This window comes from Anabrus simplex, chromosome 1 (assembly GCF_040414725.1).
Source record: "Anabrus simplex isolate iqAnaSimp1 chromosome 1, ASM4041472v1, whole genome shotgun sequence".
Lineage (NCBI taxonomy): Eukaryota > Metazoa > Arthropoda > Insecta > Orthoptera > Tettigoniidae > Anabrus > Anabrus simplex.
This window is the reverse complement of record NC_090265.1, coordinates 541996169-542021806: the sequence shown is the minus strand read 5'-3', so window position 1 is coordinate 542021806 and position 25638 is coordinate 541996169. Positions and strand designations below refer to the sequence as shown.

General features: G+C 41.5%; 1 protein-coding gene across 1 annotated transcript in view; it reads right to left on the bottom strand.

The window, feature by feature from the left end:
- Positions 1–25638, bottom strand: part of LOC136869171 (trace amine-associated receptor 8c) — a 220740-nt gene that overhangs the window by 185368 nt on the left and 9734 nt on the right. The window contains exon 2 of the mRNA XM_068227116.1: positions 922–1047. Coding sequence (XP_068083217.1) covers positions 922–1047 — 126 coding nt within the window. The remainder of the gene's footprint in view (positions 1–921; positions 1048–25638) is intronic.

The window sequence follows — 25638 nt, the reverse complement described above, 5'->3', positions numbered from 1 at the left end:
AACATTTCTCAATGATATGAGCATGTAGCGCTTGGAGTTTAAATTGTAGCTATTCATACAGTCCCAGTGTATAAAGATGTCAAGTCTAATTGCAGGATCAGGACCTTGTGTGGCGGTTATTTTTACCTTATTTTCATATGGGCAACCATAAAATGTCTCTTTTATAGTCATAGGAATGGTTTTCGCCAGTTCTCTGTCTGTTTCTATCTCGGGTAAATCTTTCTTCCTTATTATGTGCTTGGACGACAATTGAGATTCAGCTGCACGATATAATCAAATTTGGGTTTTTCTCTACAATTCCCTCTATTGATCTCTCTAGAATGGTGTGAACATATCCATCATGATATAACCATTCCAGCAGATTCTTTTTTCTTTAAAATTCTAAGTAGTCATGCGTTTTCTGTAATATTATTAAGTACCACTTCATTTGTAATTGTTCCATCAAGGTATCTTCAACACACTTCAGTAACACCTGATCTAAAATGCATTTGATTTCCGTCTTTCAGTTGTACCCGGTGTCCGATAGCAGTACGCCCACACAAGCGTCCTTATCAAATTACAAATTAGGGCTTCAATATTCTCTATTCTTCAGTATTTAAATACCTTGCTCTGGACGAACCCGTGGGGTAACGATCATGAGTTGAACAGTCTAGGCCTACCTCTTATCAACAACGCCATAATTAACTACTGATAAAAAAGAATGATGATTTCATCTTCAATACGCAGTGCATAACAGTAGCTTCATGTCTAGGAATTGCGACTATCATTTCACTCAAGGATTGGAAATAAAGAGCTCAAAAATCATATTAAATATGTCTATGCGAAACATTACTTGGGAAGAGGACATAAAATATTCTTCCTAAAATAATCAATATCTTAAAAGATATGTGAGTTTATCAGTACAAACAACGATATAAATACCTGTATTTGGCAGAAAATTTCTCCGTAAGGCCAGCAATGGTAAACAGCTGGAAGGAAGCCGAAAGGAGTCACGAAGAGACCAATGGCGAGATCGTTGCTGGCCAGGGATGTTAGAAGATATCGCGGCTGGAAATAATAAAACACATGTGTTTAAATTTGAATTAGAGGCATATTAATACCATATACCTAAAAGTAGTGGATGTTTATGAGAATGTATGCCCTAAACGCAGTAAGCTGTTGTGTTTTTCTAACAATTTGTTTTACGTCGCACCGTCAGGGATAGGTCTTTATGTCGAGACCTCAAACAACGAACGTATTTTTACGGTACCAGTTATGCCTGTTTAAGGTAAGTACTTCTGTAATTACTTTGGGCAATAAAACATTGATCACCGGGCTAGATGGCCGTGCAGTCAGAGGCGCGCGGCTGTGAGCTTGCAACAGGGAGGTAGTGGGTTCAAATCCCACCATCGGCAGCCCTGAAGATGGTTTTCCGTGGTTTCCCATTTTCACACCAGGCAAATGGTGGGGTTGTACCTTAATTAAGGCCACGGTCACTTCCTTCTAACTCCTAGGTCTTTCCTATCCCATCGTCGCCATAAGACCTACCTGTGTCGGTGCGACGTAAAGCCACTAGCAAAAAATAACATTGGTCGTTATGTTTGGTCTGTCAAGAAATCACATCACTATTTCTTTTGACTGATTAAAGTCTTCACAATGGGTGCAGATTAAGTCTTCTTGCTCTAACTCTAGAAAGGCTCCACATGTCCTGACGTTGATATATCATACGACCTCACGTTTCATCACAGAAATTTAAGAAGAATATACAAAGTATACTTTTACACATATTGAAATTTTATTACACGACATTAAGGAGAAATTGAAAATAATTTAGTAGTAGTCTAATTAAATATCAAGATGATGATTGTAGTATCATGTCTTACAGAACCTGACAACAATAGTGATGGTGGCATACGATTTAATTGAAACTTTCCCGTGGCGTACAGGTAGGGTAGCATCTTACCTCTTGCCCCATTAAGCACCACGCTGTAGGCACTCCTGCAGGCCACCTGAATATCACCAAGGACCTTAGGTTGTATGTACCACAAAGGGGGCTAATTATATCTAAACCGGGCGAGTTGGCCGTGCGCGTAGAGGCGCGCGGCTGTGAGCTTGCATCCGGGAGATAGTAGGTTCGAATCCCACCATCGGCAGCCCTGAAGATGGTTTTCCGTGGTTTCCCATTTTCACACCAGGCAAATGCTGGGGCTGTACCTTAATTAAGGCCACGGCCGCTTCCTTCCCAACTCCTAGGCCTTTCCTATCTCATCGTCGCCATAAGACCTATCTGTATCGGTGCGACGTAAAGCCCCTAGCAAAAAATAAATATATCTAACGTTTTACTTATATTTCCTTTGTCGTAATAAATGAACGCTAATCGTTTAGAGAATTATATTTTAATCTGATTTACAAGGAAACGAGTTCCCTTCCAAATACACTGCCGGAAAAATAAATAGTACACCCTCTTAGAGTTTACAATTCACTCAAGGTTTATTGCTGAAGCAATGCATATGGAGTACATGAAATGATTACATTTACAGATCAATAGCTCAAGCGGTACTGAGGTACCAGGTGTCGATCCATGCTGAAACACCCATATTAGTACGTGGTGTATACTCCACGCGGGGCAATTCAAGGAGCTGATTCTGGCATCCATTCATGGCGAATACTGACTTTGGATACATTATTCCACACTTGTTCGACCTGTTCACGTAGTTCTGCAAGAGTTATGGGTTGACGAATCGCACATATCAGTTGTCGTCCTATCATATCCCACACGTGCTCGATGTGAGACAAGTCCGGAGATCTGCTGGCCAGGGAAGTTGCTGCACATCTTGCAGAACACGTTGAGTTTCACGCGCAGTGTGTGGGCGAGAATTATCCTGTTGGAACAACACATCACCTTCCTCTTGCAAGAATGGCAAAAGAACGGGTCTTACAACATTATGCACGTACAGAACGCTGGTCAGCGTTCCCCACACGAACGCCAAAGGTGAACGAGAATTGTAGCTTACCGCACCACAGACCATTAGGCCTAGGGCGGGGCCAGTGTGGCTTGGACGAATGCACTCTACGCGACAGCGCTCACCGGGTCTACGTCGTACGCGCAAACGACCATCACTTGAGTGCAGGTGGAATCTGCTTTCATCGCTGAAGACCACGGCCCGCCATTCCATCTTCCAAGTGATCCTCTGGCAGTAGGGTTGGGCAGACCGGAACATTCACTTGTTCCGCAACATTAGGAACTTGAGGCGGAGTGTTTCGGTACAGAGTGCCGAGACACGGGACACAGGACTGTAACTGCGTCCTAGAGAGAACTTCGAGAGGCAACAGGACATGCTCCGCTTCAGCTGGAATGTGCCTGAACCGAACGTGCTGTGCCAAGGCCGCACTAGATAGATTAGTTGGCCTTGGCTGTGTCTGCCTGTCGATACCGGCTGTGTGCCGCCCTGTGTTGGAGTGTCAACATTTTTTCATCCAGTTATATCTTTAATTCCAAAGCGATGACCCATATTTTTTTGGACTTAAAAGTTTCCTTAAAGTCCAAATTAATTTTTAACATCAATCCCCGAGAAAGTGTTGAGGGAAATTTTCGAGATATTGAAGAAAGTAAATGGAAGTTGAGAGGGAAGGAATTCAAGTGCAGAGAGCATTGGGACGCAGGCGAAGCAGCTAAAGCAGTGCAGCGCAGAGCAGATTTTTGTAATCCACACAAATCATTGCACCATCGCAAGTTGACAGACAGGGCAGGACAGAGCAGAGTAGAGCAGAGCAGAGCAGAGCAGAGCAGAGCAGGCCGGTTCTGCACCTACTTCCGCCTACCACGCGCAGTCTTCGAAACACAGTTTACTGCGCACGTGTCACGCAGTTAGTTAAGAAATGGAGGAGAAAATTACCACAGCCATTCAGTCTCACCATGTTTTTGTAGGTACTATGTGAATCATGTGGACTGCAATGCAGTATGTACATATGTATGTATGTATGTATGTATGTATGTATGTATGTTCGTGAGAAAATGGCTGAACAGAATTTAATGAAAATCGGTATGTAAATTCGGGGAATAAGGCACTACAGTCTAGGCTATAAATCATTTTATTCACGCTGCGTAACAAGGTAGTTTAGAGAAAGGCCTAAAATGTAATCCACCGAGCAAGTGGCCCTGCGGTTAGGGTCGCGCATCTGTGAGCTTGCATTCGGGAGATAGTGGGTTCGAACACCCACTGTCGGCAGCCCTGAAGATGGTTTTCCGTGGTTTCCTATTTTCACACTAGGCAAATGCTGGGGCTGTACCTTAATTAAGGTCACGCCCGCTACCTAACCAATCTTCCACCCTTCTTCCGTCGCCGAAAACCTTCGATATGTTCGTGCGACGTTAAACAAACAGCAAAAAAAAGAATGTAATCCTCATATCTATGAAACAATCCGTGATCCAAGTTCTCGCAACATATAGAATTTAAGACAAAGATCTAATGCTGATTATGGAGAGCATCATCGCCGACTCCGTCGCCGTCATCCATCATCACATTTATGTGAAGAGATAAATACGGAAAATCATTTATCATGTCTTGTCAAATATAAATGCAAACGCGTTCACAACAGATTGTCAATGTTGATTGATTTTAGTATCTTATGTCTTGTGACAACTAGATGGAAATTTAGCAGTACATTTGTAAATGCATATTTTTCCCTCTCCCCCACTGTGATCCTATTAATGAATTTACCATGCAAGTTGGTCGTGCGGTTAGGATCGCCTTGCTATGAGCTTGCATTCAGGAGATAGGGGGTTCGAACCCCACTGTCGGCAACCATGAAGATAGTTTTCCGTGGTTTCCCATTTTCACACCAGGCTAATGCTGGGGGGGGGATGTACCTTAATTAAGGTCTCGGTCGCTTACTTCCCATTCCTAGCCCTTTCCTATTCCATCGTTGCCATAAGACCTATCTGTGTCGGTGCGACGTAAAAAATATAAAAAATAATCATGAATTAAATTCTTTGCTTAGTCCATATGAACGCCGAACATCGGTAACATAGAAATATTGTTCAGTCTTGTAAACTGGCGAAGGTGGTTGTTTTTATTGCGATTGTCTTAAGCTTAATAACCGCGTTGCCATCACCACAAGGGAAATTGTGAAGATGACTAACAAAATGAGAAAAATCGCGAATGCTTGAAGAAAAAGAAAAAAGAGCCTCTCTATACTGGATGCCCCAGTATCACAGAGTCTAAAGAAAACATGTTATTTCTGAAAACCGACGAGACCCTGCGTGGCAATGTGCGCTCACGTCCACTTCGCAGTTTCGTAAGCTTCGCGCTGTTCTGCTCTGCTCTTCCCTGCTCTGCGGCCAACTGCTTCTCAATGTGCGCCCGTCCTAACAGCACGAAAGTACAACAATGTATTCATCCAGCTATATTTTTAATTCCAAAGCGACGACCCATATTTTTCTTGGGCTTAAAAGTTTCCTTAAAGTCCAAATTAATGTTTAACGTCAATCCCCGAGAAAGTGTTGAGGGAAATTTTCGAGATATTAATTACTCACTAATTACTTACAATACAGGCCAATACATTCAACTGGTGAAAATATTCTTGAATTGGTTACTTTTAAACACCTGCACTGCCATTGTAACCGTGTTATGTGTATTTTATATTGACCGGAAAAATCTTAACCTAAAAGCAGCCTTTAACGTGGGCGCGAATTTCAGTGTTCCGACTGTTCGTTCACGTTCCCTGCAGCTTTATGCTGGACCATGGCCATAACTACACACAGGCACACACCACACAGCACGTTCCGTACAGGCACATTCCCAGTTCCCACTGGCGCGGAGCATGTAATGTTGCCTCTCGAAGTTCTCTCTACACTGCGCAGTTACAGTCCCGCGTCCCGTGCGCCCGCTGCACAGTTCAGTTAGTAGGCGAAGGGCAGTGCATGGTGGCGCTTCTGATGGGACAACGAGTCAGTGTCTCCGGCTCGCTTGAGAATGTTTCGGAACAATTGACACTCGGTGTTCTGGAACAGCGGAACATAACTGTGCACCGGCACCTTGTGCCGAAACAGGGACATAGTGCCCAACCCTATCTGGCAGCACCAGTCGAGACGTGCGCGTCGATGCTGTGGCGTGAGTGGAAGACGGGCTAGAGATGTGCGTGTCCGTAGTCCCTGTGCTAGTAACCAGTTGGTAACAGTTCGTGGTGACACTTCTAGGCTCACAAACCCTCTTATCTGCGCTGTGGTAGCTGTACGATCTGCAACTGCTGCCCTTACAATACGACGATCTTGGCGGACGTCTGTGCTGCATGGACGTCCAGAACCTCGTCTACGGGTGTGAGAATGTACACGTGACCATTGCGTCTGTTTGTCCACACGTTTACATCGCACTGAGCCCTATGGCTGTAAACATTTCCTGTTAAAGGGTTCACGCAGAAGGCTCTCTGGCAGCTATGTCACTACGCTATCTGTTGGCGGACAACGTTGAAACAATTATGAGTACATCTACTATCCCCCAGGTAGCATCTGCCGTCATCGGGTCAAAATCGATGTCGTCTTTCCAGGTGTACTTTTTTTTTTTCGGCAGTGTATAAACACAAAATGAACTTAGATGAAATATTTCCGTTCACTAAAGTTTATTATTTTTGTCAAATTAAATGGTGACTGGGGTTAATGGGAAATTAATTTCCTGTGATATAAAGGTAAAATTAACCTATATTTTTTTACTATTTGCTTTACGTCGCAGCGACATAGATAGGTCTTATGGCGACGTTGTCCGGCTGCATGGCTAAATGGTTCGCGTGCTGGCCTTTGGTCACAGGGGTCCCGGGGTCGATTCCTGGCAGGGTCGGGAAATAAACCATAATTGGCTAATTCCCCTAGCACGGGTCTGGGTGTTTGTTAGTGGTGGAGACGGAGCGAGTAGAACTGTAGAGTAACTCGGTTCTTCAGGTTTACGTGACGTCACAGCGGAGCACCGATTCAATTCGAATACTCCGTACAGCGCTGCGGGTGCTTCAGTACACCTTCCAGCCAGGCTACACCCGCAACACCACTGTGCTGTTGTTCCGTCCGTTCTATTTGTATGTTTCCTGATACATGTATCTCTGTTTAAAGTTGTTGCGCTATATTTTCAATCGATATTTGTAATAAGAAAGAAGCAATAATGCCACGAAAGTTCTCCCAAGCATGGCAGTATTTTACTAACAGTCCAAGTAGAAAATCCGCTACTTGTAAAATTTGCAATCATAGCTATTGTACAGGTGGAGGAACGTCACACAAAACGGGCACATGAGGACCTGGTACAAGATGCAGTTACACATCGTAAAATTAATTCCATTCCTACGTATGGAACAGACAGTGCAGAAAACAATTAGTTGGAGAGGAGGTTTACTACCTTTGTATGGGAAGACAGGCAGTCTCTGAGGGGTGTAGAGGATAGAGGATTTAAGAAGTTCGTCTGGGACTTAAATCCACGTTACGACCTTCCATCGCGCCGCACTCTTTCAGATGTAAGTAAACACAATATATTATCTGTTCATATGACACAACCTACGTAAAGAATCCAATATTTGTTTCTGCTTTTACACGTGCTACTTATTTTCAGGTGTTAATTCCTCAACTGACGAAGAGGCAGAACTCAGCATAGCGAAACACGTTGCTCTCACTACTGACTGCCAAGTGTCGGGATGCCTACATTACAGTTACAGGACATTTTGTGTCAAATGGGACATTAAAATATGCTTGTCTGGAGTCAGCTCAATTGACAGGACATCACTCAGCAGATAATATTGCCGATCGTCTATCTGAAATCATATGTCGATGGGTGTTAACATAAAAAGGGCCAGCCATAACCACTGACAATGTACCAAACATGGTCGCTGCAATAAAAGAGCTAAATCTACGGCATGTGCCCTGTGTGGCGCATACCTCACATTTGGTGGTTAACGACGGGGTCAGAAGTACGCCTCCTATTGAAGATATCTTGAATCTTTGAACCAGAGTTGTCACATTTTTTAAGCACAGCCACACGGCATATAAAAAACTTAAAACCTTTCAACGTGCGGCAGGCGTCCAAGAATTGCGATTAATTCAACAGTGCCCTACAAGATGGAACAGCAATATTAATATGATAAGTAGACTGCTGGAAGTTAAGGAACAACTTATTCTTGCTCAGTATGAACTACTGAATGCACCTCAAGGCCCTGAAATCCGAGGAATGGCAAATCATGAAGGAAGTAACATCAATCCTGCACCCTATGCAAAGTATGACTACCGAGCGAGTTGGCCGTGCGGTTAGGGACGCGCGGCTGTGAGCTTGCATCCGGGAGATAATGGGTTTGAATCCCACTCTCGGCAGTCCTGAAGATGGTTTTCCGTGGTTCCCCATTTTTACACCAGGCAAATGCTGGGGCTGTACCTTAATTAAGGCCACGGCCGCTTCCTTCCATCTCCTAGACCTTTCCTATCCCATTGTCGCCGTAAGACAGTGTGTCAGTGTGTCAGTGCGACGCAAACCCACTAACAAAAAAATATGACTGTTGTTCTGTCAGCAACTCGGTTTATAACTTCCTCTCAAATCAGTCCGTTAGTTCACGGACTGTTTCTTCAGGTCTCGGAGACGAGGCCGCTCACTGAATTGGCGCTCGAGTTCCAAAGACAAATTTTGGATGCCATTTCTAGGAGGGTATTTCTTTTTTTTTTTTTTTTTTTTTTTGCTAGGGGCTTTACGTCGCACCGAGACATATAGGTCTTAAGTTTAACAGAGTAATAACGTCACAGTACTCGCTCCAAACTGAACCGCTCCGTCCCCACCACTAGTGTATGTGTCGTCTTCATCATCACTTCATCATCATCATCACGACACGCAGGTCTCCTACGGGTGTCAAATCAAAAGACCTGCACCTGGCGAGCCGAAGTTCTCGGACATATCCCGGAACTAAAAGCCATACGCCATTTCATTTTTCATGACGACGACGGGATAGGAAAGGGCTAGGAGTGGGAAGGAGGCGAACGTGGTCTTAATTCGTGTACATAGGATAATGTGAAAATGGAAAACAACGGAAAACCACTGTCGTGGCTGCCGAACCCACTATCTCCCGAATGCAAGCTGCTAGCAACGTGACGCAAACCACGCAGCCGCTTGCTCGGTGGTAAATGTATCCATCTATGTCTCTATAAAATAATTTATCACGAAATTTCTAACCACACCAATGCAGTTCGCTCCAAGGTCATACTCTAATGAGGCTTTATAATACTTGGTATGGTCTCGGCTATATTATGCTACTAAAACGTTCAGGAAAGTGATTATGATAAGAGTTTCGCGAAAAATAAATCCATCCATCCATCCATCCATCCATCCATCCATCCATCCATCCATCCATCCATCCATCCATCCATCCATCCATCCATCCATCCATCCATCCATCCCTCCGTCCGTGCGTCCGTCCGTCCGTCCGTCCGTCCATCCATCCATCATAATTGAGATTCAATGTAGTGATTTCTTAACAAAACAGTGTATGCTCCCAATAATAATAATAATAATAATAATAATAATAATAATAATAATAATAATAATAATAATAATAATAATAATAATAATAATAATAATAATAATAATAATTGTACCGGGCGGTACACCTCCGCGCCGCTAATTCAAACCTTGCGCCAGTTGAAACTCCTCTACTGGAGGAAGCCTGAACTCTAACAACCATGTTAATTCTAAAGGTGATCAGAAGATGTCGCTCTCTGTAAATTTTGAAGAGTTCCTAACTGTGTCTTTTTCGATTTAGTTTTGTTTTCTCTGTAGTGAGAAGTGTGAACATTCTCTTCTAGATGGCACTACTGAAGAAATAAAACGGTGCACCCTAGTGCGAAGTGAAAGAACTTTTTTTGAAGAATTTTAGTATGCATAAGTTTGTTCCTTATTAAATTTCTTTCAGCTTGTGTTTAAGTTGGCAACGTTAACCCTTTCTTTCTGCCAGTTTTGAAATTGGCCAATCATAAATTTCTGTAATTAATTTTCCACCAATCCTGGTTTTCTTCTTCAATTCTGACATGTAATCTTTTGGTCGTCCAATAAAAGGCTTGCGGGCGGGTGTTCTCATTCATGAAAGGTCTCGAATGTTCCGCGAGGGTATATAAACTGCTGATTTTCGGGTCTCTGCACCACTTCAGTAATATCTATCAGTGTGTAAATTGTGTAGCAGGGGGCGGGAAGCGCCTCTTTCTTCGGGCAGCAGTTCAACCATAAGGTAATGGACTTTTAATAACTTCTTTCTTGCTAGCTCAGCAGTTTAACCCTCGGGGCGGGTTCGAAACCTTTTACCATGTAATTTTCCTCTAAAATGTAATAGGCTCTTGGCAAACAATTCTATCTCTTTAAACTACATATTGGGACAGAGAGTGCTTAACCCTCTCGAGCTCCCACTCATATTGCTTTGAGGTGAACTTATTTTCACAACCGTTTCTTCTCTTTTAATGTAATGTAAATCATTTTCTTATATATATCTCACCTCTATAGGATGGGATTAGCCCTTGCATTAACGGCCTAGTGCCAAGTAGGTTTTAAATGAAATGTATTAGGAGTGCAGTTTCGCCTCCTCTCAAGTTGGTATTTTGGAGGCCATGTAATTTTCCTGTTTCTTTAATGAATAGGCCTCAGTAGGTTGGGTATTGTTACCCCTGTTTCCATGTGTTTGGAGGTCAACTTGAAAGTTGAGTTTGGTGTGGCCTTTGATAGGCTGGAACTTTGAGAGCGGGTTGCACTTCCCAAAAAATATTTCGTTTCTGTGTGCCTCGAGGAGGCTTTTACTATGTAATTGGGAGCAAGTGCTCTTGAGCATGATTGGGGTCTTCTGCTCCTTGGTTGAATCTTGCATTCGGGTAAAGTTGGGCTTACTGTTCAAGAATTGTGTGTCTGGCTCTCGGAGCCCAAATCCTGTAACTCTGTAATTGTACATTCTCGATTTGTTGTTAGGCTACTGAGTACCTGTTATATTTGTTATTTCTTGATCTTGAAAAGAAAATATAACCTTGTAAAATTTTAAATTAACTTTAATTTCGTAGATTGAGACCTATTCATCCCAGCACCTTCTTCCACCTCTAACTACCACGGATAAATCCGTAACAATAATAATAATAATAATAATAATAATAATAATAATAATAATAATAATAATAATAATAATAATAATAATAATAATAATAATAACTTCGTGTGACTACTGCTAATCTGGTGCAGTTCTTGTGGACCATCCGACGAAGGAAATTAACCGATTAAGATTTCAATCCGACGACCCAACCAGAAACCGAAGCCGGAGACCCGCGTACCAAAGAAAAGCTGACCACTCATCCAAGGAACCCGACATCTTTCCTATTTTGAAATGTGACAACTAGCAAAAAAAAATCGAGAGAGTAGTTTTACGTCGCACCGACACAGATAGGTCTTACGGCGACGATGGGACAGGAAAAGGCTAGGAGTGGAAAGGAAGCGGCCGTGGCCTTAATTAAGGTACAGCCCCAGCATTTGCCTGGTGTGAAAATGGGAAACCACGGAATTCCATTTTCAGGGCTGCCGACAGTGGGGTTCGAACCTACTATCTCCCGAATACTGGATACTGACCGCACTTAAGCCACTGCAGCTATCGAGCTCGGTGACTACTCTCTCGATGAGATGGACGTCATCAGAGCAATTAGTAAGGTGCAGCGCAAAAAATATCTGAACACAAAATTGACAAATATCATAGTAAAATCATCCGTAAGAAATATGAAGCCGAAACGAATAAGCTAATGAGACTCAAGGTATTCGAGAACTGCAGATTGCTACATAGGTGTATGTGGTCGGGTCAAGAACAACAATAAGAACAACCACCCTCGTCCGTGGCAGTAAATTTCCTGATTCATCGATCCTAAGATGTCGTTACGTGGCAACGCTGTCGTAGCCCCGTTCGGTATTTCCTTGAGTAGATGAATAAGCATTGAGGCTTCTCGTTCTAGTGTACTTTCATTTGGTTTTCCCCTGCGACTTCTGAAACATGAAACGAGAACCTTCCCATTCCGGCGGAACCCCGAAGTTTCTAGTATTCTATGATCAGGATATAAAAAGGAGGATAGCCGCGAACAGTGAGAAGTAGTTTGAGCTGGCTGGCTGGCTGTCGTCAGTGCTGTTGTACTGGAGTGTCGAGTGTGTGGTGGGTGTTTTACCAGAGTCAGTGTGCGGAACAGCAGTGTAAATAGAGTTGGAACGGGGTTTATTGACGTTGCTGTAAGGATCATCGTAGTGGTCGTTAGCACTGTTGAGTTGTTGATGTTACGTGACCGCTGTTTAGTTCAGTCTGTGGAGCGGCCACATGAATTGTCTGTGTTGACTGTGTGAGTGTCGGACTGTCTGGAGTTAAGCCAATGTTGTAGTGGTCAGCAGGCATGTGTTCAAACCTGTCTGCATGCTGCTGCTGTTGAAGGAACTGAATATACGAGGTGAAAGGGAACGGTGAAGCCTGTCAATAAGGATTATAGCGTAGAGACTGCTCAGCTATAGTCCTGCTCTGAGACACTTGTAAATAGCCAGCATTTAGTGGAGTATGGTCATTCATGGTTGAATATATATGTGTGTGTGTACTAATTTAGTCATCCTGAATGAGATCGATAAAAGAATGTTTTATTCGTAACAATGCACTCTGGGAACTTAATAGAAGGTGTTAGATACAATTCTTTGAAACTAACAGAAATCAGTGTTATCAAATCTATACGACCCCTGCAGATTTAATAAGTACCAGCGAAGAAATAATGCAACGCCAAACGTTTCTACACCGGGCGAGTTGGTCGTGCGGTCAGGGGCACGTGGCTGTGAGCTTGCATCCGGGAGATAGTGGGTTCAAATTCCACTGCCGGCAGCCCTGAAGATGGTTTTCCGTGGTTTCCCATTTTCACACCAGGCAAATGCTGGGGCTGTACCGTAATTAAGGCTAAGGCCGCTTCCTTCCCACTCATATGCCTTTCCTCTCCCATCGTCGCCATTAAACTTATCTGTGTCGGTGCGACGTAAAGCAACTAGCAAAAAACATTTTTACAATTCTTCAAATAATATCACAAACTTTCATCAGATTATTCAGAGCTATCAGTAAAACAGTACCAGAATTGAATCCTGCAACAATTAATAAATATTAAATTAAAACGCAGCACCGACCGCGCGGTGTAGGACTAACGTGCCTGCATCTTGCCCCGGGTTCGATTCCCGGCCAGGTCAGGGATTTTTACCTGCTTGTGATGGCTGGTTTGAGGTCCACTCAGGCTACGTGATTACAATTGAGGAGCTATCTGACGGTGAGATGGCGGCCCCAGTGTAGGAAGCCAAGAATAATGGCTGAGGGGATTCAACCTGCTGACCACACGACACCTCATAATCTGCAGGCCTTCCGGCTTAGCAGCGGTCACTTGGTAGGCCATGGCCCTTCGGGGCTCTTGCGCCATGGGGTTTGGGTTTGGTTTTTAAAAGGCAGCGGCTCTTTCAGCTGTCTGAGTCTTGTTTCCAGCGGCTCAAGTCAACGGCATATTTTTCCATTTTTCGCAATACCTTTGAAGAACGATTCAGGATGTTGTCCTCTACCAAACATATAAAACAAATGGAGACGTAAGGCAATGCATCAGATTATGTGTAACATTGGTTTTCTTCAGGCCGGCAGAAGTCGAAGAAGAATGAATTCATGTACATTACACAGTCAAGCTCCTGCGGCAGAACATTCGGAAGAATTGTTTCGACAACTTCGTCAACCAGCGGCTGGACAATCCACAAATACCACTTAAGCTGCGAAATTGATGCCGAAAACGACACCCAACAAAAATCCCGTTGAAGAATGAAATTCTAAGTTCAATCGACTGATTCATCCCCGCTTTAACAAGTTGGTATCTTCTTTGAAGAAAGAAGCTGAAACATCTGATTTTCAAATAGGCAGGATGGATATGAACCTCGAAGGTTCATCGAAAAGAAAGAAATATTGCATTTTAGACGAAAGAATCAAGGAATCTACAGTTAAATATGAAGAAACTGGAAACATTAAAAACTGAGAACAGTCTATTACGTCATCAAAATGATCTGAAACCTGTACCAACGTTCACACGAAATAATTGTAAATAATTAAGCTTGTGCATATGTGACAAAGTAGTAGTTGCATATAAAAAATGAAACTAGGCCTAACTTTGCAGGCCATAAGATCGTATATATGACAAAGCAGCAGTTGCATTTTTTTTTTAATGGGACTATGCGTCCTTTGCGCGGGTTCGTGCCGTCCATGGGTCCTCTGATCCTGTGTTGTATATCTTTGTGTGTTACCGTTTTCAAAAGAGGGCATGCAGTCCCGGCTGGTGCTAACAATGAACCATTTAGCAGATTTTTATATCATTTTGCGTATATTATAATATATTATATATGTAGGTTATTTTAAAATAGTACCACTATTGGAAATTCGTATATTTGAGACTCGTCGTTCAGGCAGCAAACCGGCTTGTGAAACTGGAATTCGGATAGTTTGACAGTCGAATATTTTTAGACGACAAGAGTGGTGATAGGCTAATTCTGTACATATGTATGTACAGAAAGTCTTATCTATCAATGTCATCAGAGGGTATCATTAATTCTCGGTCCCGGAGCTTTAGCACATTAAGCTGTCATGTTGTGAACACAAGGAAAAACGAGCAGAATGGATTTCCACTTATGTTCAGTTAATAATCATCTGTCCACATTAAGGTAAATCTTGCCCTAACGCATTCATATCGTGGTATCACGTGTATTTTTATTATGGGTCTATCAAAGATTACGTGATATATCTTCTTATTCTTAGTTTTGTTTTTGTAAGTAATGTAATGTTCGCCGCAACTGGTATAGACATGTCGAAAGTAGGATCTTATTCTAGAACTATAGACTATAGTGTTCATAGATATAGTATAAACCTTCTGCTAAATAATTTAATGTCAGATAGGAATATGTAGGCCTCAGACGTTTCTAACTACATAATAATAATAATAATAATAATAATAATAATAATAATAATGTCCGACTCGTTGGCTGAATGGTCAGTGTACTGGCCTTCGGTTCAGAGGGCCCTGGGTTCAATTCCCGGCCTGATCGGAGATTTTTAACCTTAATTGGTTAATTCCAGTGGCTCGGGGCTGGGTATTTATGCTTTCCCTAACAACCCTGCAACTCTCACACCACACATAACGCTATACCCCACCACAATAACACGCAGTTACCTACACATGGCAGATACCGCCGACTCTCATCGGAGGGTCTTCCTTAAAAGGGCTGCACCCGGCTAGCATTAGCCAAACAAAACTTATTTTTATAATAATAATAATAATAATAATAATAATAATAATAATAATAATAATAATAATACCGAGCTCGATAGCTGCAGTCGCTTAAGTGCGGCCAGTATCCAGTATTCGGGAGATAGTAGGTTCGAACCCCACTGTCGGCAGCCCTGAAAATGGTTTTCCGTGGTTTCCCATTTTCCCACCAGGCAAATGCTGGGGCTGTACCTTAATTAAGGCCACGGCCGCTTCCTTCCCACTCCTAGCCCTTTCCTGTCCCATCGTCGCCGTAAGACCTATCTGTGTCGGTGCGACGTAAAACAACTAGCCAAAAAAAAAAAAAATAATTTTATTGACTTTACATCCCACTAACTACTTTAACGGTTTCAGGAGACGCCGAGGTGCCGGGATTTTTTAGACCTGCAGGAGTACTTTGACGCGCCAGTAAATCTACCGATACGAGGATGATGTATTTGAGCACCTTCAAGTACTACCGGACTGAGCCAGGATCGAACCTGCCAAGTTGGGATCAGAAGGCCAGCGTCTGAATCGTCTAAGCCACTCAACCCGGTGTTTCTAAATACTATAGACACTATTAATGAAACATGAAACGAACAGTAGTAGTAGTAGTAACTATCAATAATTAATTATTACGTGACTGTAGAGGCTTAATTCAGGTGTCTCTATTACTCGGCTAATTGTGTTTAAGTATTTGTATTAAGTACTAGCAAATGTACCCTTGCTTCGCTACGGTATTCCACATCGTATACACACATCGAAGTAAATTACTGTACATGCAGCGAATAAGATGTTTTTTAAAAATTGCATTCTCTTAGCGTTATTCGAGAAACAGCATGGGCAGGTCCCCATACGCCGTTTCCATTGTAAAGTGTGAGTTGCGAAGTTGTGATGATAACGACAGGCTCACTTGCCCACTGCCATTCACAATCGATTTGGTAAGTTTATAATATAGTGGCAGGCCCCATTGCCTACTGCGCGGTCACAATCGATTTGGGGAGTTTTTGTTGCAATGGGAGGCTTCCTTTCCTACTTTCAGACGAATTACAGTTGAGGAGCGTTTATTATAATGTCAGGCAACTTCCCTACTGCCAGTCAAAATTGGGTTGTGCTGTTATCATAATGACAGGCCACCTTTCCTACTGCCAGCCACCTTACTGCCAGTCACACCGAGTTAGTGAGATTTCATTAAAAAATAGGCCAGTATGCCTAATGCCAGTCAAATTTTAGATGGGTGCATTTGTTCATAATGGCGGGCACCCTTGCCTACACCCAAGCACAATTGGGTAGGCGAGTTTTGAATAAAATTGCATGCTTCCATACCCTCTGCACGTCAAATCGAGAAGGGAATCACACATTACAATGGTAGGCCTTCCTTACTAATGCCAGTTACACAGGAGTTGGAAAAGGACCCCATTACTACTGCCAGTCAAAATTCGGGGGAGTACTGATTACCATAGCAGGCACACCCTTTCTCGATCGCTAAAAATCGACATCAGTGAATATATATAGATCGACATACGAAAGTATATACATGTTTAGAGTATTGCAGACCTTCATTTACAGATTAACTGCTCCTAAACGGTAGGTCATATCGACAAACGGATTGTATTATAAGACATCGTATTTAAAGGTATGAATGGCTAGTTGTATGATATTTTCTTGTATCTCATGTATTCATGGGTAACATTGAGTTAGAAACGTTGAATAGGGTGAAATTTGGATACGATTGTCTCACAGTGCGTTATTTTTCGGATAATTATGTGACGCCACAAACATAAGATTTGGCTCACATATGGCTACTGAGTGGGCGAATGTCCGTGTAGAATTTGATGATTGTATCTTTCATATAAGTCTTTCAATGTATGAATTATGTGTGTAAAATTTGCAAAACTTACCTACAATCGAGGAATATAGACCAATCTAACGTATAAGAGATGGAGAAACGACAAGAAGTCATAGGAACAAAGTTGTAGATCACTCTAAATTGAACCGAGATTGTGCCACCCGTTTTGTGACAGGATTTACCGTTTAGTTACCGTTTAGTTGGTCTTATTGTGAGAGAGTAAAAATCACTGTTTCGGTTCCCTATAAAATCTCAGTTCCTTCCGGGAATTTAAAACCTACCTTTGGACAGGTGGATTCTAAATATAAAGTTTGGTTGAAATACCTTCAGTAGTTTTCAAGTTATAAGAAATACGCTTTACAGTTATTGAGTTAAGTCCGTTGGGACTTGTGCTGAAAAACCGTCAGTTAATGATATCACCCTTATTAATCCTCCTATCGAGATGATGCACATGAGAAAAATGTTTTAGGAATTGATTTCCATTCAGGATGGTAGATTTTCATTAATTTTGGATGTGCTTTTTTTGTGGGAGGGCATAATTATGGTTTCTCTTTTGGATAAACCCCCAGTAAATTTAGGTGTCAGAAATAATATTGCTCTAGTAGAAATATATCCCGCAGTTTCTATGTTATAAGAACTCAAACAGACATACAGACACGACAGACAGTCATTATTATACCTGAAACGGATAACTGTACGGAAATTTCACCAAATATTCAATGTACAGACACACAGTCGTTACGATTTCATTTATATAGGTAATTATGAGAACAGCGTTTACTTTTACCCATAAACCAACAGTTTCGTTTATACAAAGACTAGTAAATATACCCGTGATTCGCTATGGTATTCTGTATTGCATACGGATATCGAAGTAAATTACAGTCCATGCAGTGAATAAGATTTTCTTTAAATTCCATGTCTCTTAGCGTTATCCGAGAAAAAGCATAGGGAGCTCTACATGTTTTTTCCAATGCAAAGTGCGAGTTGAAGAGTTGTGATGATAACGGCAGGTCCACTTGCCTACTGCCATTCACAATCGAGTTGGGAATTTTCATTACAATGGCAGGCCCCATTGCCTACTGCGCGTTCACAATCGATTTGGGGAGTTTTCGTTGCAATGGCAGGCCCCATTGCCTACTTCTAGACAGATAACAGTTGAGTAACATTTAGTGTAATAGCAGGTACATTCCCTACTGACCGTCAGAATTGAGTTTTGCTGTTATTATAATCACAGGCACATTTTCCTAATGCCAGTCAGCTTACTGACAGTCACACCGATTTGGTAAATTTCCATTATAATAGCAGGCCAGTATGCCTAAGGTCAGTCACGTTTTAGATGGGTAAATATTTTTATAATGGCTGGCACGCTTGCCTACTGGCAAACACATCGGATAAAGGAGTTTCGAGAAAAATCCATGCTCCCTAGCCTTCTTCCAGTCAAATCGAGATGGGAATAATTCATTACAATGGTACATAGGAGTTGGAGAAGGACCCCATTACTACTGCCAGTAAAAGTTGAAGTGGGGAGTACTGATCAAAATAGCAGACACCCTCATGCTGACAGTCATTACCGATTTGTAAAGTACTAATTACAATGGCACACACGCCCTTTCTAGATCGCTACAAATCGACTTCAATGAATAAATAAAGATCGACATAAGAAACTACAGTATGTGCATGTCAAATTTAAATGATGCTAAACCGTATATCATATCGACAAACGGGTTGTAAAATAAGACGCCACATTTAGCGGTTTAAATGGTTGCTGCTATGGTATACTCTCGTATCTCATCTATTTAAGGGTAATATTCAATTAGAAATGTTGAATAGGGAGAAATATGGGTAAGGTTTCTTCACATTCCATCACATTTCAGATACTTATGTGACAGCAAAAAACAGAATTTGGCTCACATATAGCTACTGGGTGGGCCAATGTTCGAGTAGAATTTAATGATACTATCTTTCCTATAAGTAATTCAAACCATCAGTTATTCGTATGAAAAGTGCAAAATATACGTACAATCCAGAAATACAGCCAAACTTCGTATAAGGGATAGAGATACGACAAAGTCATAGGGTCAAAGTTGTAGATCACTCCAAATTGAACCGAGATTGTGACATCCGTTTTGTGATACGATTTACCGTTTAGCCACCAAATACCTCGAAAAGAAGGTCTGAACCGTCATCAAAATTGCCTCCATATTTCGATATTTTTCGGGGCAAAAAATGAAATATGTAAACGTCTCGTAATATTTCCGTCGGTTACAGGCTAAAATCTATAATTTTACCTAATTTCACATTTCTAGCTCGTCTGGCAGATTGTGCCGCCATCTTAATTTGGGGGAGGGGGTTAAAAATTAGGACTTTCAGAAAACGTTTAAGCCTACAAAACCTATAGGTTATCGTTTTGGACATCCGACTGCGTTCTCATGCTGATCCCCAAATTTGAGACCCCCAGCGAGGCCCCCTCAGGGTATTTTGAGAATTTTCGATTTTTGTAGGGATTCTGAAGTCATCACCTTCTCTAGTACCAAGTTTTAAGTTTCTAAGATGCCTGGAAGTGCCTCATTAATTCACGTCTATTTTCATTTTTATACCTTAATATACAGTATATATATATATATATATACAGTACAGTATTTTGTCATTCCAAACCGACTTCCATTTATTAATATAGATTATATTTCACCCCCTTCCCTAGGTGTTTTGGGGGCGTCTTGCCCCCACAGTATTTTTTCCAGATAGTAGGTAAGATTTGTACGCCCCCACCCCAAAGGGGGTCGAACTTATACTTTAAAAATATCCGGAGCGTCACTATTCACCTCAGGAACCCCGAGAAGTATGGATTCGACACTATTTTCGATTATATTTATACTTCACTCCCCCCTCGCCTCACCCCAAAGGGGGATGAAGTTGGATTTTAAAAAGTTCTAGTGTGTCACTACTCATCTCAGTGACCCTGAAATCTATGGATTCGACACTATTTTCGATTACTTTCATATGTCTCTCCCCCCTCGCCTCCAATACCGAAGTGCGCTTAACTTGGACTTCAAAAAATCGGGAGTGTCACTATTCGTCTCAGCGAAACCGAAAATTATGTGCTGGACACCATTTTCGATTAATTTTATATGTAACCCCCTGACCCCCTACACCTAAGGGTGCGTGGAATGGCTTACCCCATATTGCTCGTCTCCTGATAGTAACTTATGAGTGTACCCAGTTTCGTTGATTTTGCTCCAGTGGTTTAGGAGAAAATGTGTCAATTACATACATACATACATACATACATACATACATACATACATACATACATACATAGAAACAAACATATATGAATTTATTTATATGTAGATAGAAGGTAGGTGATATATAGGAATAGGCATGTTTTTAAGTGCAGACCTAATTTAGATATTTACTGCTCCTAACCGGTACAACATATCGAAAAACGGATTGCACCATCAGACTCTCCTTTTATCGTTCTTCATGGTTGGTCCTATAACATTTTCTCGTATCTCCTTTATTTATATAGGTGAGATTGAGTTAGAAACTTTGAATAGGGCGAAATTTGGGTAAATTTGTAACATATTACATTATTTTTCGTATACTTATGTGGAAGCTAGAATCATGAAATTTGGCTCGCATATGGCCATCAGTCGTGTGAATATGTGTATCAAATTTGATGCGTCAAACTATGAAATACACATGCGAAATGCAGAAAAACTTACGTACAATCGAGAAATACAGCCAAATCTAACGTATAAGGGAGAGAGAGAAAAAATCATAGGAACAAAGTTGTGGATCACTCCAAATTGAACCGAGATTGTGACATCAGTTTTGTGATACGATTTACCGTTTAGCCACCAAATACCTCGAAAAGGTCTGAACCGTCATGAAAATTGCCTCCACATTTCGATATTTTTCGGGGCTAAAAATTAAAAATGTAAACATTTCGCAATATTTCCGTCGGGTTGCCTAATTTCACTTTTCTAGTTTGTCTGGCAGATTGTGCCGCCATCTTAATTTGGGGGAGGGGGTTAAAAAGTAGGACATTCAGAAAACCTTTAAGCCCATAAAACCTATATGTTATTGTTTTGGATATCCGACTGCATTATTATACTGAGCCCCAAATTTGAGAACCCAGCGAGGCCCCCTCAGGGGATTTTGTGAATTTTCGATTTTTGTAGGGTTCCTGAAGTCATCAGCTTCATTAGTACCATGTTTTAAGTTTCTAAGATGCCTGAAAGTGCCTCATTAATTCACGTCTATTTTCATTTTTGTACCTTAATCTCTATATATAAAATAAGAGTTTTGTCTGTACATTGCTCAGAATTTAAAAATGGTGGTATTTCTGTATCAGTCGTATCCACAGTAACAAGGAAATGCACTTTTTACTTTTACGTAATTTCTGTCTGTCTGTCTGTCTGTCTGTCTGTATGTATGTACGTACACGCATCACGATGAAACGGCTGAAGAGAATTTAATGAAAATCGGTATACAAAGTCGGGTAATAAGTCGCTACAATCTAGGCCATAAATCATTTTATTCACGCTGACTGAAATGGTAGTTTAGGGGTAGGCCTAAAATTTAAGGTACCGGGCGAGTTGGCCGTGCGCGTAGAGGCGCACGGTTGTGAGCTTGCATCCGGGAGATAGTAGGTTCGAATCCCACTATCGGCAGCCCTGAAAATGGTTTTCCGTGGTTTCCCATTTTCACACCAGGCAAATGCTGGGGCTGTACCTTAATTAAGGCCACGGCCGCTTCCTTCCAACTCCTAGGTCTTTCCTATCCCATCGTCGCCATAAGACCTATCTGTGTCGGTGCGACGTAAAGCCCATAGAAAAAAAAAAATAAGGTAAGGTAAGGGTGTGTTCTGTCCGAAGGCAGGTCCGAACCTCCGCAGAGGTGTGCCTGAGCCAGAGTTTACGTACGGTAAGGTGACCAGTTCCTTTCCGCTCCTCCATTCCCTTACCGCCCACCAACAGCGCGTGGCAACCCATCCACTTCTTGACCACGCCCAATCTTGCTTAACTTCGGAGATTTCACGGGATCCGGTGTTTCAACACGGCTACAGCCCTTGACGCCTAAAATTTAATTCCCAAATAATTATGTTATTAGTGTTCGTATCGATAAAGACTACATAACATTTTAGTTACTATTATATTTCCGAACATTTATGTATTATACATTGTTATCATAGCGGCTATGATCAGAGATATTCATGAATTTGGATTTTTGTTACTAAGTCCTTATCAGCGCCGAGTCACGAGAAAATGGGTAAAAGGGGTTTAATGAAAATCGGTATGTAAAGTCGGAGTATAAAGAACTACAGTCTTCGCTATAAATAATTTTATAAGACGCCCTAATATTACAGAGTCGAAAGAAAACTAAATGTGAAGTCCTACAATATAGAAAACTCATACAATTGATCAACAATTAACATTGCATTGACCATTGTTTGTTGTGATGTGCTTTGTCTTCTGTTACCACTCATCTCCGATAGATAGGGTTACTGCTGCGTACCGAGTATTCTTTAAAAATTTGTCTTACGTCGCACAGACACAGTTAGGTCTTATGGCGATGATGGGATAGGAAAGGGCTATGAGTGTGAAGGAAGCAACCTTGGCCTTAATTAAGGTACAGCCGCAGCATTTGCCTGGTGTGAAAATGGGAATCCACGGAATAACATTTTAAGGGATGCCGACAGTGGGGTTTGAATCCACTATCTCTCGGATGCAAGCTCACAGCTGCCCGCCCGTAACCACACGGCCAACTCTCCCAGTCGTATGAGTGTAACAGTCTGCCTAAATATTGGCGGGAAGTAGCTGTGGAATTAGGTAACTTTCTTCTTTAGCATGCCATTCCTCTGTTTCATAAATTTTCCGGCAATACTGGCACGTCAACACACTGGTTCATCATAGCATTCAAGCTATTCAATCCATACTGAGGCACTGATTGGAATGAGAAGTGTGCATATTTAACGGAATATTGGCAGAGGAGTGTTCACGGCTGTCTGCGGCCTGGTCATTCCAGCTCTGGAACTTTGGACTGTTAGATCGGCAGCGTAGTGCTGTTCGTTAAAAGTGAGAAAATGTGCAGTTTTTCATTTGATCGAGTATTTCATGTGACAGCATTGGTTTTAATCGCTGCATTCCTACTGACCTATATTGACTTCAGTTAGGAAAACCACAAAGCCAGTCTTTCTGAGAATCCCGTAGCGAAGCACGGGTACATCAGCAAGTTTATATATAAAAGCAAGTCGGTCGGGAGGGATGTATATATAAATATGTAAAATTGAAAATAGACGTGAATTAATGAGGCACTTCCAGAAACCACAGACATTTTAAATTTGGTACCGGAGAAGCTGATGATCCCAGAATTCCTAGAAAAATCTAAAATTCTCAAAATTCCGTAAAGGGGCATGCTGGGGGTTTCACATTTTTGGGCTAAGCATAAGAACGCAGTCGTATAATTTATCCAAAGGGACAACCTATAGGTTTCGTGGGATTAAAAATCAAGATGGTGGCAAAATCTGCCAGACGAGCTAGAAACTTGAAATTTGGCGAAATTATAGCTTTTAGCCTGTAACCGACGGAAAAATTCCAAGATGTTCAAATTTTTCACTTTTACCCCCAAAGGTATCGAAATATGGTGGCAATTTTAATGACTTTGCACACATTCTTTTTGTGTTATTTGTTGGCTAAACGGTAAGTCGTATCATAAAACGGATGGCGCAATCTCGGTTCAATTTGGAGTGATCTACAACTTCGGTCCTATGACATTTTCTTGTATCTTTCTCCCTTATACGTAAGATTTGGCCGTATTTCTGGACTGTTCGTAATTTTTTTTACACGTATATTTCATTGCTTGACACACTTATATGAAAGATAGGCTCATCAAGTTTGGTGCGCACATTGGCACATAGACCAAATTTCATGATTCTAGCTTATACATAAGTATGCAAAAAACAATGTAAAGCGTTGAAAATGTACCCAAATTTCGCGTTATTAAAATGTTCGAATTCAATTTACCCCAACCGGGCGAGTTGGCCGTGCGTGTAGAGGCGCGCGGCTGTGAGCTTACATCCGGGAGATAGTAGGTTCGAATCCCACTATCGGTAGCCCTGAAAATGGTTTTCCATGGTTTCCCATTTTCACACCAGGCAAATGCTGGGGCTGTACCTTAAATAAGGCCACGGCCGCTTCCTTCCAACTCCTAGGCCTTTCCTATCCCATCGTCGCCATAAGACCTATCTGTGTCGGTGCGACGTAAAGCTCCTAGCAAAAAAAAATCAATTTACCCCCTAAATATGGGAGATGCGAAGAAATGGTTTAGAAACAAACATGTAGAAGTAGAAAAGGGGCGTCTGATGGCGAAAACTGTTTGTTTATATCATGCGCTATTTAGGAGTAGTGGATCTCGAAATGGAGGTTTGACCAGTAAACGTGCTCATGTTTATCCGTCTTGGATAACGCCAAGAGACATGCAATGTAGAAAACCTCATTCACTGCATGTACAGTAATTTACTTCGATATCCCTATACAATTTAGCGTACCGTAGCGAAGCACGGGTACATTCGCTAGTATATCTATATATATATATAAAATAAGAGTTTTGTCTGTACATTGCTCAGAATTTGAAAATAATGGTATTTCTGTATCAGTCATATCCACAGTAACAAGGAAATGCATTTTTTACTTTTCCGTAATTTCTGTCTGTCTGTCTTTCCGTCTGTATGTATGTACACGCATCACGAGAAAACGGCTGAAGAGAACTTCATGAAAATCGGTATGTAAAGTCGGGGGATGAGCCACTACAATCTAGGCTATAAATTATTTTATTCACGCTGAGTGAAATGGTAGTTTAGGGGAAGGCCTAAAATTCAATTCTCAAATATTTATATTATTAGTGGTCCTATTGATAAATACTACATAACTAAAGTTACATAGTATTAAATAATTTTCGATCATTTATGTCTTATACATTTTTACCGTACCGGTTACGATAACCGAGATATTCATGAATTTCGATTTTTGTTGCTAAGTCCGCATCAACGCTGAGCCACGAGAAAATGGGTGAACAGAATTTAATGAAAATCGGTATATAGAGTTGAGAAAGAAGAAACTATAGCCTAAGCTATAAACAATTTTACTGACCCTGGATTAAATTGTAGTTTAGGGACAGCAACTAAAATTTAATTTTTAAATACCCTACCTCTGTTATTGGTCCTATAGAAAAGTACTACATAACAATAGTTATAGAGAATACAATTTCCGATCATTTATGTTTTATTCAGTTTTACCGTACCGACTATGATAAGAGTAGCATATCAGAGTCGGAAGAAAACTAAATGTGAAGGCCTAGAATATCGAAAGCGCATAACATTGATCAACAATAACATTACATTGACCATTGCTTGTTGTGATGTTCTTTGTTTGTTATGCTGCCACTTAACACCGATTGATGGGACTGTTGCATACCACGTAAAACAGCCTGACTGAAT